Source organism: Pteropus vampyrus, unplaced genomic scaffold (assembly GCF_000151845.1).
Source record: "Pteropus vampyrus isolate Shadow unplaced genomic scaffold, Pvam_2.0 Scaffold71, whole genome shotgun sequence".
NCBI lineage: Eukaryota > Metazoa > Chordata > Mammalia > Chiroptera > Pteropodidae > Pteropus > Pteropus vampyrus.
In genome coordinates this window covers 5,809,336-5,825,206 of record NW_011888852.1, presented here as the reverse complement: position 1 = coordinate 5,825,206, position 15,871 = coordinate 5,809,336, and the positions used below count along the sequence as shown (strand labels likewise).

The 15,871-nt window shown below is 30.7% G+C and overlaps 1 protein-coding gene across 2 annotated transcripts in view; it reads left to right on the top strand.

The window, feature by feature from the left end:
• Window positions 1–3,818: 3,818 nt before the first annotated feature.
• Window positions 3,819–15,871, top strand: part of POSTN (periostin) — a 34,058-nt gene continuing 22,005 nt past the window's right edge. For both annotated transcript variants that reach the window (XM_011361848.2, XM_011361846.2), the window contains exons 1-7: window positions 3,819–3,942; window positions 5,213–5,311; window positions 9,546–9,610; window positions 11,182–11,339; window positions 13,291–13,455; window positions 14,373–14,519; window positions 15,037–15,178. In XM_011361848.2, the coding sequence (XP_011360150.1) occupies window positions 3,824–3,942; window positions 5,213–5,311; window positions 9,546–9,610; window positions 11,182–11,339; window positions 13,291–13,455; window positions 14,373–14,519; window positions 15,037–15,178 (895 nt within the window). In that variant the 5' untranslated portion in view covers window positions 3,819–3,823. The remainder of the gene's footprint in view (window positions 3,943–5,212; window positions 5,312–9,545; window positions 9,611–11,181; window positions 11,340–13,290; window positions 13,456–14,372; window positions 14,520–15,036; window positions 15,179–15,871) is intronic.

Below are 15,871 nucleotides of genomic sequence, written 5' to 3'. Positions count from 1 at the left end.
TTATTGAATCCATAGGTCATGTTCAATTCTAGAGAGTTTCGGGCAAGTTTAATGTTGGTTACATGCTAGCGACAGTAAGCATGATATTACAATGACTTCACAGTCTTCAAAGACTATAAGACTTTCTACAAAGAAGGATTATTTGGGAATGGCCAGTAAATTAGCAACTTGGTAGCTAGAAATGCCTCTGTTTTTTAGATACATTATTTTTCTTTGATTGCATAATAAATGGTTTCTTTTTTATGAATGACTTACATTTCCGGGTCAGATTTTGCAACCCTGAAAGTCAGATTTAATTGCCAAGATTTTAATCTTTCTCCAAACTGCTAATTAAATTGTATAGCCAAACCAGGGCCAGGATCTTTTCATGAAGCAGAAGAATAAGGGTCCTATGTGCTTGAGTGCTTTAAAAGGAGAGAATTGTATTTCTCTCAAGATTTTTTAATCTTTTCTCTACAACTTAGACAACCATTTCTTCTCACTCTCTGCAACTTTCCATTCCTTCTCTCACCCTACCCCGACTGTCAGCTATGAAACAGGACTTAATTCTGGTTAAAGCAGTTGGTTGGAATTTCTCCCACTATATCACATTTTTGGGCTTGGCTTAGCTTTTTAAGTTGAAATGGTGTAATGTTATTATAGTTACTCTAAAATTTTCCTTCTCTTGGAATGTTCTCTAACCTCTAAATTTACATGTAGTTAATATGCACAATCTGGCCCTCGTTTTTAAGATCTTTTTTGATGTTATTACTCATCTTGTGTATAAATGTTTGTTGAGGGCCAGTATTTGTTGGCTTCCATGGGATTTATACAAGTTCCAAATAAGATGCTCAGTATGAATAGATTTAAGACTCTAGTATTTGAAACTCTAGAAGGAAAGATTTAAGAACTTTCTTTTTAGCATTATGAAAATCTATCATGCTTTTTACAGAAAGGAAAACTATATCTCCTGTCATAAGACAGCGATCCTCTTTTGAAATACGAATACATTTCCATTTTCACTACTCATCCCATGCAATTCTTTGTCCATTTAGACCACTGAAGGAATTGAGATAAATGGAAGACATTGATTGCAATTGATAAAAGTGTAGTCACAAGAAACAACTAGGTCAAAATCGATTTTGAAAAGAATTAATATACTTTCAATTTATTGCAGGCACTATGAAGAAAGTAGATAACATGGCAGGAAATTATTGATTCTTTCTTCTCCTCCATACACTTGATCAAGTTTACCTGTTATCATTCTGGACTTTAGGTATTTAAGTAGTCCTTTTATTCTTGGGACATAATTATTTAATTCCATATCTCTTTCTCTCTATACCCCATTCTTTCCTCTCCAGTCAAACTACATTGGATTTGAGCAAATTTCAGCTTCACTATAGAAAAACTTGTAAACAGTTACAGCTATCTAAAATGAAGAGGGCTGCATTAATAGTAGTGAGCATCCCAGGAAATAGTAAATTACTACTTTTAGTGGTGATATTAGAGAGATTTCTGTATTTTAAGTTCAATTTATTTTTTCTGCATTATAAATTTTACTGTGAGTCTTAAGAAAATAAGTCATCTATAGTCCCATTAAATTATATTTGACCCCAAATCCTTCTGAACATCTACCCTTAAGATTTGCAAACATTTATTCATAAAGATATGTGTTCCCTGATGTTCATTGCAGTACATGAAAACAACCAACCAGAAAAAGTTGAAAACCATATAATTTCACTCATATATAGCATATAAAACTGAAAGCAACAAACAAACAAGACAAACAAGCAAAAACTCAACAGACAAGTTTGGTGGTTACCAAAGGGAAATGGGGGCGGGTAGAGAGAGGTAGATAAGAGTAAAGGGGCTCAAACATATGGTGACGAAAGGAGATTTCACTTTGGATGGTGAATACACAATGCGATATACAGACGATGTATTATTGAATTATACACTTGAAACCTACATAATTTTATTAAGCAATGTCACCTCAATAAATTTAATAAAGAAAGAAAAGAATTAATCTACATTTTAATGTCTAACCAGTCTAGAATTGAAGACTTTTATACAACTATGTTATCAATAATGTTCTAGCAGCTAATTTGCTGATATTAAGTAGAACTTATTTTCATAAAAGTCTTTCCATTCTGCTCAATGACCAATTACTGACCACATACTCTTTGCACAACATAAGAGTAATAATAGAAATCTATTATATAAAGCATGCCAGTGACATACAGATTAAGTTAGAATAATTCCCTTCAGAGAAATATAAATGATAGGCTAATTCTCTTCTTCCCACAAGGGGTCAGGAAAGAGTATAATTTACCTTTTTATGCCATCTCTTCAGCTCTCCTTTTGAATTACTCTTTCATTTTCTATATCTTACTACTAAGATTTTCACATTGAAAAGAGCCCTCTGAATCATATTTCAAAATTTATTGTTTCATTGAATACTTTCTTAATATATTAGCAGCAAGTTGCATAATTATTTGTTGTCCTAAGACAAAATCCTATAGCAAACTTAAAATAACTCTCCTGACCTAATTCAGCATCTCCTAAAAGCACTTCCAATGTGACAACATGAAGATTCAGTATAAAATATCTTTATAGAAGCAGCAAGAAAACAACACCAATGTGCCATGACCGTGGGAGCATTTGGCACAAGGAGTATTTGAATAGCACTTTTGCTTCAAGATGGTGTGTAACTTGTTCATTCAAAGGGACTCATTGCAGCTATCATTTCAGTTTACTAGTGACTTCTAGAATTCACATTTCTTTTATCCAAAATGTTTCAAAGATTTGACATATTATATATGAAGTGGTGAGAATGCATATTTCTTTGGCTAGTAATTGTGCAATGTAACATTAAAAGATTTTAGTTATTCTTGATAAAATCAAAAGAAAAATTTTACAAATACCCTGTGCCTTAATATGTATTTAATTATTCTATTATAGTTAGATTGGTAATGTTTGTTTCCAATCGGGGATGCTTTTGTCTAGTAGTTCTCAATACACGTGCTGCCTAGAGATTTACAATATGTGAAGGATGTAATGAAAAAACAATAAAACACAAATGTTTTACTTTTCTGCTTAATTTCGAGAGTTAGAGAAACTTGCCAGAAGTAAATTTATATTAACTGTATCTATTCCTTGATATTTAAAGAGAGAAGTGAAATGAGAGGAATCATCTCAGTTAAGTAGGATTACAAGGGAAATGTAATCTCTTCTACATGTTTTGTTAGCAAGTTAGAATTTTTACTTCACACTCTGTGCAAGTTTTAAATCCATTCGACATTTGTTTCTAATTATCAGCCATTACTCCTTTGTGATTATCAAACTTACATCTACCTTTGTTTTCTGAGTAAAAAATAACTGTTCACTTCTGAAGTTAACTGAATGCAATAAGATGTGATGAGATCAAATAATGATTTCATTGAGCACAGACAGGGACATGTACTCTAAAAGGGACAGATTGCAGGAAATTCCTTCAAACCCAAACAAAATCATTTTCCATTAAAAACCCTCTAAATTACTAAAGAATAAAACAAATATCAACACGCAATGAGCAAGTTATTAAAAATAAAGAGAAATATAAATAATATAAAAATAAATATCTTCTTCAGAATGAGAAAAAAAAAGATGCTCAATGAGCTCAGTAAACCTAACAAGAACAGATTTTAGCTAGCAACTTGAAGTTGCTGATGTTTTTTGCACAGTTCAGATTCCCAAGGTTGATACAGTGCTCCCTCCCACAACTCTGACATGTATATAAACTCTGAGCTCTCCAAAGCCCACTGCCAGTTCTCTTCGTGGACTAACTGCAACAGAGAGACTAAAGATGGTTCCTTTCTTACCCATATTTTCTCTACTCTTGCTGGTTGTTGTTAACCCTGCAAATGCCAGCGGTCATTACGACAAGATTTTGGCTCATAGCCGTATCAGGGGCCGAGATCAGGGGTAAGTCAGTGGTTATAAATCTTTTTTCCCTCTGCCTTAGCTTTCTGTATGTACAAGTATACATAAAGTTTTTTCTACTTATTACAGAGTAATAAGGAAAAAGAAAAAGTGAGTGTTTTGTGATTTATATGTGTCTTAAACTTTAAAAATTATTGTCAAAATAACGTGTATAATTGCCTTTTTATGAATGGTATATAATTTTAATCTAATTAATAACATTTAACAGGACATTTCTTTATAATTCAGTTTACTTGTGTTTTTATTTCATTTTGAAAATGCAGAATGAGATTTACAAAACTGAAGAATCTATGGTTAAAAGCTCTCATGTAAACAGCTTTGAAATGTCTCGCATCATGTTAGGAAATTTTTATTTTAAGTTGCAATTTATATAAAAATTAAATAATGGGTAATGTAACCAGTTCTCTGAAATTTTTGGAACATTTAAGAAAGGTTTTAAATTTACATTCTGTAAAATTGCAAAAACAATTTATATTTCCTAGGTTAAATTTAGCTATAATTTAGCACTTTTTAAAGATATTGGTCATAATTTAGTCTCTTAACTAATCATTTATAGTTTTTAAAAAATGTATTTTGGCACTTCTTAAGTCTTAGAGGAATTTTCATAATGCTCAAATCTTTGTCCTATGGTGCAAATAAGAATTCCATCTCTTTAGAGAGAGAGAGGAAAAAAAAAATTTAAAATTCTGGCAGAGGATGTTCTGATTTATTACTTCCATTTGAAAAAAAATATTATTTCTTTCTGCAGCCATGCCATTTAATTTTAGCACTCATTTATTTCCGTGATGACTTACATCCACTATTAGAGTATAATGTCTGTAGATATAGTAAAACTTTTGATCTCTGATTCCTCATTGTTCTAAGAGCTCTAAAGGCTCTCCACACCCAAAATGAGCATATTTGGTTTAAAAAGGGCCAATGGATTATTTACTATTAAAAGTGATGAGACATTAAAACAAAATTATGGTAAACTTAATGCTGCTTTTATATTTCTATTAGGTTAATTTTTGGAACACTGACAATTTACTCTCACGAATGCATAATTTCTTCTCTCTTTCTTTTCCATAGACTTTAGTTTGTTTGATGTTAAGTAGGTTTGTATCAAGAATCAGATTTTTGCAAGACTAGAATCACATTCTTGAAAATCAAATCCACATGTTAACTGTTTTTGTTTTTTTTTTAACCACTTGACTTTTAGGTACAAAAAACTAGTCGTTCATTGAGACAGTGACTCATTTTGTTTATCTTTCAGCCCAAATGTGTGTGCCCTTCAACAGATTTTAGGCACCAAAAAGAAATACTTGAGTACTTGTAGGAACTGGTATCAAGGTGCCATCTGTGGAAAGAAAACGTAAGTCTCAGCTTTTTCTTAATATGCCCATTCCAAAGGCAACACATGATATCTATGCGTTTCTTAGGGCTTACACTCCATTTTCCTTAAAAATACTCTCCAAATTTGAGCTTTAAAAAAATGTATCACATCCTTGAATAAAGAAATTATCCCTGCATTTCTGCATATACTAGTGGAACTCTCATTCCCGAACCTATGTATCATGGAGGTCCAAAGAAGGCAAATGTCATGGTAATGTGATCTAGTAAAGAGTCAGTGTGAAGGAGACTGTCATTTCTATTCCTGGTTTAGCCTCTTTTCTCTTAGGCAAGTCAATTAACCTCAATGCCTCAGTTTCCTCATTTCATAAAAAAAAAAAAAAATAGGCCAAAGGAACAAAATGATCTGAAATTGCAGGGTTTTTGAGGCACAAATTAATGTGCGCCTACAGTTGTTTGGACATTATCTAAAGTACTTGAATTTACCTCAGAGTTGTCATCAAAGTTTAAAATTGGAAAGGACTTATATTTCATCTCTTCGTTTAAACCAGTAATCCATTACAAACTGCCAGATGCCCAGGTGTCCACAAAGGTGATAAAGCCTACCACTATGTTTACTATTTCAATAACCAAAATGACAATCACTTTTTAACTTATGTATTTCACTGATTAACTTAAAATTGAAAATCATTTTTATTACTTGATATATATGCTTATTGGTTTAATCTGTCAATAAATATTAGTAGAAAAAATATAATTCTGGGCATGATGAGAACTATTCATGTGGTCCAAGTTTTCATTTTAAAATGAAAGACCTGAGTCACAGAATAAGTTACTAAATCAAAAAGATTAAATGTGTTCTCCCCAATCAGGAAAACAGTGGAAATGGTTCCTCCTTGCTTCCTATTTAGACCCCAGGCACAGTGAGGGACATCTTGAGAGCTAGTGTACCACAAGGAGGACCTGCTTATCACATCATTATTAAATGTCAGTTACCCTAAATAGTATAGAAGGATTGGAAGATTGTTAGAAACTTATTCTTAATATTGGTACAAATAATAAATGTGGAGTTATTTAACCTCTTGCAGTCTTCATTTTCTTTACCTGTGAAATGTTGACTTAATACTTACAGAGTGTCTGAATGTAAATTGAATAGACAAATGTGAAATCACTAAACAACTAACTCACAATATCAAATTTTAACTTAAATTTTAACTATTTTAAACAAGTTACATATGTCGATGGGAAAAGGAGTTATGAGAAGATAGCTATAAAATCCATAGGATTATATTTATTTCCAAATAAGTAGGTATTCAAGGCATATAACTTTAGGTGGACTGTACCTCCCTATGGTAACCAAATCTAGGACATCACAGGACATTGCTGCCCGTTTCCACTTATTGGCTTAATAGAGTTTCAATGATGTTCATTTTTGACATGGGCATTAGTACTATTTGTGTGCAGACATGTGCTAGACTTGTGAGTCATTCATGCATTTACAATTACAATTACAAGTCAGTGGCTGCAATGATGCAGGCCAGGCCCCGGCTGGGAACTCCAAGACTAAATTCTTCTCTTTGTTCTTTCTATTCATGGTTACCAAGAGGCATAATTGGAATGCATGCTAACTACATAAGAGAAATATTTAGTGGAAATCTTTATTACATCCTTCCTGGAAGTTAAGAAGCGTGATATAATCTTACTTATCCATCCAAATATATTAGAGATGCCAAGGCTTGTCCAAAGCATAGGCCAAGACTTTTTCTTGCTTCTCATTAAAAAAAGCTTTTCCATTTTGAAGCCAAAAATATAACAATGTCTCTTTTGTTTAATTATATTGGCTTATTTCCCCTGAACAACTTCAGTTTTCACAGACACATTTACATCTATGCCCTGGAATAAATGTAAATAGTAGTTGCTAGTTTCAAATAACCAAAGAAATCAATATTGACAGAAAGAATGCCTAATTTACCATCTACTTTCAGTGGCTAAAATTTCCAATGATATCTTTAAGACTTTATGTCTTAGTTGAGAGAAATGTTTGTCTTCTGATTGAACAGTTGCTTGGAGATATAAGGAGAACAACTGGGCAGGTCTAATGAAAATCAAAATTTCGTAGATTTAAGGTATTTCTCAAAATATGTATTGGTCAAGTAATATAGAATTTTATAGACTTCCTTTTAAAGAGTGTCAGTGACATTTTCAGCTGGTATTTCCATGAGATTTTAAATACTACTCAAAAAATGAAGACAAATTTCCCACTTTCATAGATGTATGTAGTAATTTTTTACTCTTGTTTGTTCTACCGACCATATGGGAACTTTTGAGTTTTGTGTAGCATAAATATTCTCCTGAAAAACTACTTTATCTGTTTTTAAAATATCAACTCAGATAACCATATTGCTTAACTATTAGCTGAAATTGCTGTTGATGTTTTTGAAATTCTATCCCATCTAGTATATTAATTCTCTACATTAAGACTGATCTCTGGGTTATAGAAATTTCTGTTACATTTTTGTTTTCCTCTTTTACTTACGTTTTTATTTCAAGTAAACTTTTTCAGTCATGAACTATAAAATATGTCTCATTTTCTTATTGTTTGCAGTATATGACAAAGTGAATGTGTAAGTAATTCTTAATCCCTTGACATCAAATATTCAACTGTTTATATGGAGACCTATGTAAATAAAGTTGTTTTGGGGTCTCCTATGTTTGAATATGTTTTAAAAAAATCCTATTTTTGAAATTATTTTCAAATTAGAGAACAATTTGAAATTAGCATTCTTACATAATTTTGTCTGTCATCTATCAACTATACTTAAGCCAGTATTTCATGTCAGAATTTTTTCTCATTCATGTTGTCATATTTTACTACATATAAATGTATATTCAAAAACAACATTACATTATACTTTTAAAATTTGCATTGAGAAAAAAGAGAAATAGGAATCCAAGATCATAAACAGGAGCACAAATCATAGACAAACAATTAATGGAGCTGGTTTCAATTCAAAAAGCTTATTTACTTTTGGTTAACTCTATAAGACCATTTCTTATATCACTAAAAATTCTACTTTTTGAAAATTAACCTTTTGCAATTTTTATCATACCAAGAAAAAGTTTTTTATGCTTATAACTTGTGATCTTTCTCATAAATATATTGAAATTAATTCACTTAAACTTCTGTAGCATAATTATCAAAACTAGATTAAAAGCTGGAAAGAAATATCTGGATGAGCTAATATATGTTTAATTACTATATTACAAGAAACTTAGTCCATAAGTAGGTACCTTAAGTGACATGACAAAATGATCTGTATTTCCTCTTACTTGTACTATTCTCTTTATTTCCAATTGACATTCATCTTCATATTTCTACTGAGAGGAAACAAAGCCTTCTGTAAAATTTTAATTAAAAATACTATCTATAATAGATCTTTAAAAAGTCTAGAAAAATGAAGATCAGGTATATAGTTAGTAAAGTGAAAAAATGGAAGAAATTATATAGATGACTTCAGGTTATTATTTTCTCACAAAATACAGTAAATTGGAGAGCTATTTTGGATATATCTTTATTTGCTTAAATTTTCTGGTCTGTTACCTTAATTAATTATTGCCTATATATAATTTAACATACTTTGTTAACTTTGAATGGAGTAGCATCTTTTGAACATTTTATTCTCGTAACTTCAAGCAAACATTTAAATTTAGTCTTTTCAAACTTTACAAAATAAAAGATTTTAAAAGTTTTCTTTAATATGACCAAATGAAAACTTTATTGGCAATTGAAAACAAAAATGGCATTCTTTTAGTTAGCAATGAGATAGCTTTTATTGATCAGAATGGCAAAATTCATTTCCTGATGTTCCTAGTTTTTAATAACTTTATGCTAATAAACGTTTTTAGCTATTTATAATTTACAAAATGATTTTCAAATCGAATTTTGAGATTCACAACCACCCTATGAGTAGGCATTATAGCTTTGTAAAATAACTTGCTCAAGGTCACACATCTGCCAAATAGTGGAACTGGGAACCAAACTCTATTGTTCTGTCTCAAGATCTTAGAATTTTCCACAATGCCGTAAGGCTATAGTTAAAAATCAAATCAATATAAATACCTCGGTGTCAGAAAAAAGAAACGATTTCTAGATTCTTAAAAATTCATGGCAATAGGTGATATGCTTTATTAAATTTGTGTCAAAATGTATTTTATGTAGTTCTCCATTTTAATATTAATTTTCTCCCAACATACAGGACTGTGTTATATGAATGTTGCCCTGGTTATATGAGAATGGAAGGAATGAAAGGCTGCCCAGCAGGTAAAATTTCAATTATTGAATAAAATGAGGAACTTGTGTGAGGAAAAAGTTTGAGGTAGCTTTTAGAGGAGCCATTTGTGTGTGTATGTGTGTGTTTAACATCATAATAAGGCCTACATATACTCTCATTCATGTTAATTATGAATTTATCATGGTGATAAAGTATTAAAATATACTTCTCACGCACTGAATGCTGAACAATACAACAGAAACTCAGTCATAAATTTAAATTAGTTCAGCTTTCCTTCATGAACAAAAATTCCCTCTACAAAAATCCCTTTCTTTGAATTTGACTAGAAACATGTAGCTGATTACTGGGCAAGGCATCATCTTTTCTAATTGAACAGCTCTGATTTTACAATGTTCTTCATATTGGAAGTTGGTTTCCTATAACTCTGCAAACTAGAGAAAAAATAGTTCATCTATTTCCTCTTTGAAATGACAGCAATTCTGATATTTAACACCGATCATCACACCCTTCCTCCAGCTACTCTCTCTTCCCCAACAGAATCATCTCTTCTCTGGGCTAGTCATCCTCACTTCCTATGAAGTTACATAGACTTTGGAGCCCTCACTGTCATGGACACCAATCCATAAAAATCTTCTAGTTCAGTCATCTTTTTTTCTGATTGTGATCCCAGACTGGTGTTTACAATTCATGTGGGTCTAAGCAGCTGAGAGAATATTAAGACAAATACCTCCATTTTGGTTAATGTCATTGGTTACAAAGTCATATCATTAGCTCATACTGAATTTGTAGTCAATTAATATTATTATAGTAAACTTAAGCATGGAACTTACATAGAACCCTGTTACATTTAACCTGTTAATTTTGATTCATTTTCCCTATCTTGTTGGGTTCTTTCTCAATCCTGATTTTGTAATTTAAAATATTAATTATATTACTTATTCCTGTTATATTCACAAATGTAATAAACATTTCTTCTATGATATTGTCCAAATCAGACTAATTTTCAAATAAGATAGGATTATAAAATATAAGTGCCTGAACCAAACTTCAGATTGACATTCATGTATTAGTTTTTCTTCTGAAGTTCAGGAAAACTGTTCTGGAAGTGTTAGATACTTTGATCTATTTCCTTCCTGAGGTCATAATGAAGAGAAGGAGGTCTATCTATTTCTTTTAAGAGACCGACATCTATAAAAATTATATCCCTATATCTAACAATATCATATTATTTAGGAACTTTAAGCCAATGTGAAAGAAAATACTACCTTTGCTGTGAAATAACCAGAGATATTTACTGATAATTACAATTGAGCTATTATTGACATAGAAAGATTGACACCCAAATAGACTAAATGTTGAACAAGGATGACAATTTAAAATTTATTTTCCCTCAACACAAAGGATATATGAAACAAGTTTTCAATAGTATTTCATTACTTAGCATCAAAATGCAATTTTCTTATAAAGTCGATGACTCATAATTTTATTGTTAAAATTATCAGTTCTTTGTATTGGGGAATTAGTGTAATGTGTAAATGAGTGTGAAATAATATTCTTGAAATAAAATCTTAAATATTTATTCATTACTTTATTATTTCAGTTATGCCTATTGACCATGTTTATGGTACTCTGGGCATTGTGGGAGCCACCACAACACAGCACTATTCCGATGTCTCAAAACTGAGGGAAGAGATAGAAGGAAAGGGATCATTCACTTACTTCGCACCAAGTAATGAAGCTTGGGACAACTTGGATTCTGTAATTAATTATTTTTTAATATAATTATTTTTTAATGTTATTATTATTTTATTTTAATTACCTTATTAAGTTGAAAAATAATAGAAATTTTATATCTTTCTATTATACATATGTGAAAATACATGAAAGGATAAGTTATTGAGGGTAAAGAGTAAATTATTGTAATATGTGCATAAATGAAGTAACTTCATTTTTGATCGTGAGAAAATATGTGTAATTTTAGATAACATATCTAATAAAATGTTAACTTAAGAAGCCTAGTGGAATTTAAAATTTATTATAAAGTGTATTAGTATTTTAATTATATGTAAACACATATGGACATTCAGGGATTGACAGATGTATAAATACATGTGTGGATATTTAAATGAAGTGTTGTAAATAATGCATTTGATTTTTCAGACTTTTCGTGCATAGTACTACATTATGACTCAATTTCCAAGTCTGTAAAGCAAGTATAGAAATATATTCCTATTTTGTACTTGATATGAAGATGCACTGATAATCACTACTAAAGTTGAATAATATTTAGTAAAACTTAGGTAGATTCTTCTAAATATTATCTTACTACATTAATTGTGTGGTTAACTGTTCTCATTATAGAACTCTCTCTCTCTTTCATCTGGTTACCTTTGACCACATCTCTAACCACTTTTCTGGTTTCTTTTGTTGACTCTTCTTCCTTACCTTAAGAATGTGTCTTATTAAAGTCTGCAGGAAGAGACTTTGCTCTTCAGCTATCACTTTAGTGCATATAATCATGAAATCTTTCTTGTACTTGCTTTCCTTGGAACCCCAAGAGACTATTAATATCCATCTTAATATTTCTACTTGGATATACCATTAATTGAAAAGGTATCTAAAATTTATGCCACCCTCTTTCTCCCCATAATTGCTTTTCAGCTGCCTTTTCCCCGTAATTGGCAATAGTAACCTCAGTCTTCAGATTTGAAAATTGTGAGTCATCCTTAACTCCTCTCTCTCCGGTTCTTACAAACTAACTCTTAATCCCCCATATGCCATGTTTTACCCTCCTAATACCCTCATTTCTGCCGTGCATTACCTCTGTATTAAACTTCTTAAAGCCCAGTCTAAATGTTATATATCAGTGCCACAAAATTTTTAATAGTTTCCCACTGCCAGTTTCATTTATGCTTTACTCGGGCATTAAAGTCTTACCTGTTATTGCCTAGATACTTTTATATATTGTTTTTTAAATATTATCTGAGAGACATGAAAGTATGTACTAACCACATTGGACAACTTATGTTCTCCTAATATTCATCCTTTGTCAGCAACTGGACTTAGAATGATCATTACACCATTTCTATCCTATCTACCCTTCAAAACCTATCTCCAAACCTTGAATAGCTGGCTTTCCTCATTTAACCCCTGAAAACATTTTTACTCCTTCTGGCCTTTATCTTACTGTTTATTTTTACATGCCTTTATATAAGTACCTTAAAGGGAGAAACTTCAACTGACCATTGTATTTTCCATAGCACTGTGTATAGTATGATATAATATATGCTATTGGGTAAATAAAAAAGTACGGAATGGTTGAATTCTTAAATTTGTTTTTGAATAAACAAAATCCTTGATTAAATGAAAATGTACATACAAATATAGTACTTTCTGTTTTGTTTATCACTCAAAATAATTTTTAAAAATTTCATATCCTCCTAAGCTTTTATATTGAGATTGTCTCTTTCTCAATATATTCATTTAAAATACTTATTTTTGTAAAAGTACCCAAAAATTCAGGATCCTTAACTGAGTACCTGAACTTACAAAATTCCTTAATCAATTGATACAATGTAATTTAAGTTATTTATGCCAATTTGGTTTGCCGAGCTAAACAATGTAATAACAAGAGATGAGAAACAGTATAATTGTAAGAATATTAATAATGAACAATAAAATAAACTTCTGTCATTTTAATTTTTTCTAGGATATTCGTAGAGGCTTGGAGAGCAATGTAAATGTTGAATTATTGAATGCTTTACATAGCCATATGGTTAATAAGAGAATGTTAACCAAAGACTTAAAAAATGGCATGATTGTTCCTTCAATGTATAACAATTTGGGGCTTTTCATTAACCATTATCCTAATGGGGTAAGTTTCATTAATAAACAGTACACTTCTGAGTAATAGTGCCCTTAATTTTTTTCTGTACTTTTTATATAATATTCACAGAAATAATAAAAGTTAGTGAATATAAGTGCCATATCATGACTTTCTCCACATTTAAGGCATGCAAATTTCTGATTAAGTGACTGACTTATACTCAAGGGTGATTATGAGGAAGAAATTAAATTGACAGTTTATTGACAGTAGACTTAGATGTTCTAATAAAGTACTTGATGTGTTTAAAAATATAATACAGAAAAAAATTAAAAATATAATATCGAAAAGAATAATAAATAAGAATGTATCAGAGAGTTTATCAAAAAATAATTGGAGAATAAGTATTCCTGTATTCACCTTCTGGTTACTATATCGATTTAGATTTTTGTGTAGATAGGAGTCTTTGCACAAAGCTTACAAGTTCATAGGGCTCTTTCAACAGTCAAATTTTCAGGGACAAGAAAGGTCACTGATGAAGCAATATTTAGAAAATTACTAGAACAGAACCAATTATATTAATGCAGCAATTATTTGTTTTTCTCTCTCAGAAATTATTTTCAGACTATTTAGACCTCTATGTAATTCACTGATCTATATTAGAAATAGTTGATTACTACCTCAAAAAAAGAAAAGAATAAAAGTAATAATTCAAATTAAAAAATGTTTTGCCTTTTGTTTTATGATATGTTAAATGTAACTGAACTTGAGTTCTCTACTCAAGTTCTCTACTCAAGTTTTAGACATAACAATATGTAACTCTTCATTCTCAGTATTTAAATTCAGAATTTTGATTTCTTCACTGATACTTTTACTAGCATAAATGAAAAATAGTCAGTAGGCTTGCTGTGTCAGTGGTCAGTGGATAGCTCTGATTCTTGCAGTTTGGTTTTCTCAAATAATTATAGGTTGTCACTGTTAACTGTGCTCGAATCATTCATGGGAACCAGATTGCAACAAATGGTGTTGTACACGTCATTGACCGTGTCCTTACACAAATTGGTACCTCAATCCAAGACTTCATTGAAGCAGAAGATGATCTCTCATCTTTCAGGGTAAGTACAAGAAGTAACAGTAGATCACGTTGGATCATTGAAATCCCCTCACTTTTCCTGCCGAAATCTAAAAACAATAAAAAATGCTGTTAAATCTGGCAGAAATATAACAAATATATTTCTTAAAATGAGACTTTTCATTTCAGACAAAAGAAATCATCTCATATGAAATAGTAATATTTATGTGGACAATATAGATAAAGAATGGTTAACTATGTGACTGCAGTCTATTTAGTGTATTTAGAATGTGTCCATCACAGTTATTATAGGTACTGCTGGATATTGCTACAGTCATACAAACAATGGCAAAATTTTCATTCTTATAAACATAGTTTGAGGAGAGTTGGAAAAACTACAATTGGTGTCTCAAAAAGTAATGTCTTAAAGATCTAACAAGAGCAAACTTTAATAATTTTCTATAAAATGGGCTCCTTCGTGTCAGACTAAGTAAAGTGTGTTATAATTTTCTTTTCAATTTGCAATGTGCAAGCCTCTGAAAAGCACATTTTTGTTTCAGGCAGCTGCCATCACCTCTGATATATTGGAAGCCCTTGGAAGAGATGGTCACTTCACACTCTTTGCTCCCACCAATGAGGCTTTTGAGAAACTTCCACGGGGTGTCCTAGAAAGGATCATGGGAGACAAAGTAGCTTCTGAAGGTACAAAAACATCTTTCTCTCTGAGAATCTTCCCAGAATACAAGAAGAAAATGAACTAAAGCAAAACAAAACAAAACAAAAACAAAAAACAAGATTGTCATGCTAATATTATCAGCTTTGATAAACAAAGAGAAAGAAAAGCTTTTCTGAGGTGGACTATAAAAATCTTAAATACCAAAGTCTTTGAAAGAGTATGCAAAGTAATTAAATAACTAATTTAATAATTAATTTAATTAAATTAATTAATAATCAATCAAATTAATTATTTAATTAATACTCTTTCAAAGAGTATGCAGAGCAATTAAGTAATTAATTTAATAATTAATTAAAGTAATTAAAATAAGAATTTCCTAAAGATCACATTTTTGTACTGCTTTCAAGTAAATAAATAGCAACATTAAAAAGGATTAGCAAATGTTAAAATGAAATATTAGATCAACAAATTTTAATATCATATACATATTATGAAATGCTCTTAATTCTAAATTTATGCTAAAAGATATACTAAGTTGAGAAAAATTGCATGGTTCTCTTGGGCCATTACTTATTGATACACAGAGTTTTTAAAGTAGATTTTACATGGTAACTAATACGTTTCATTTACTCAAACTATCCCAAAACATATTGAACCAATTTAAGATAGAAATTTTGAAGATACAGACATAGATATAATTTGATTATCTTATATCCCTG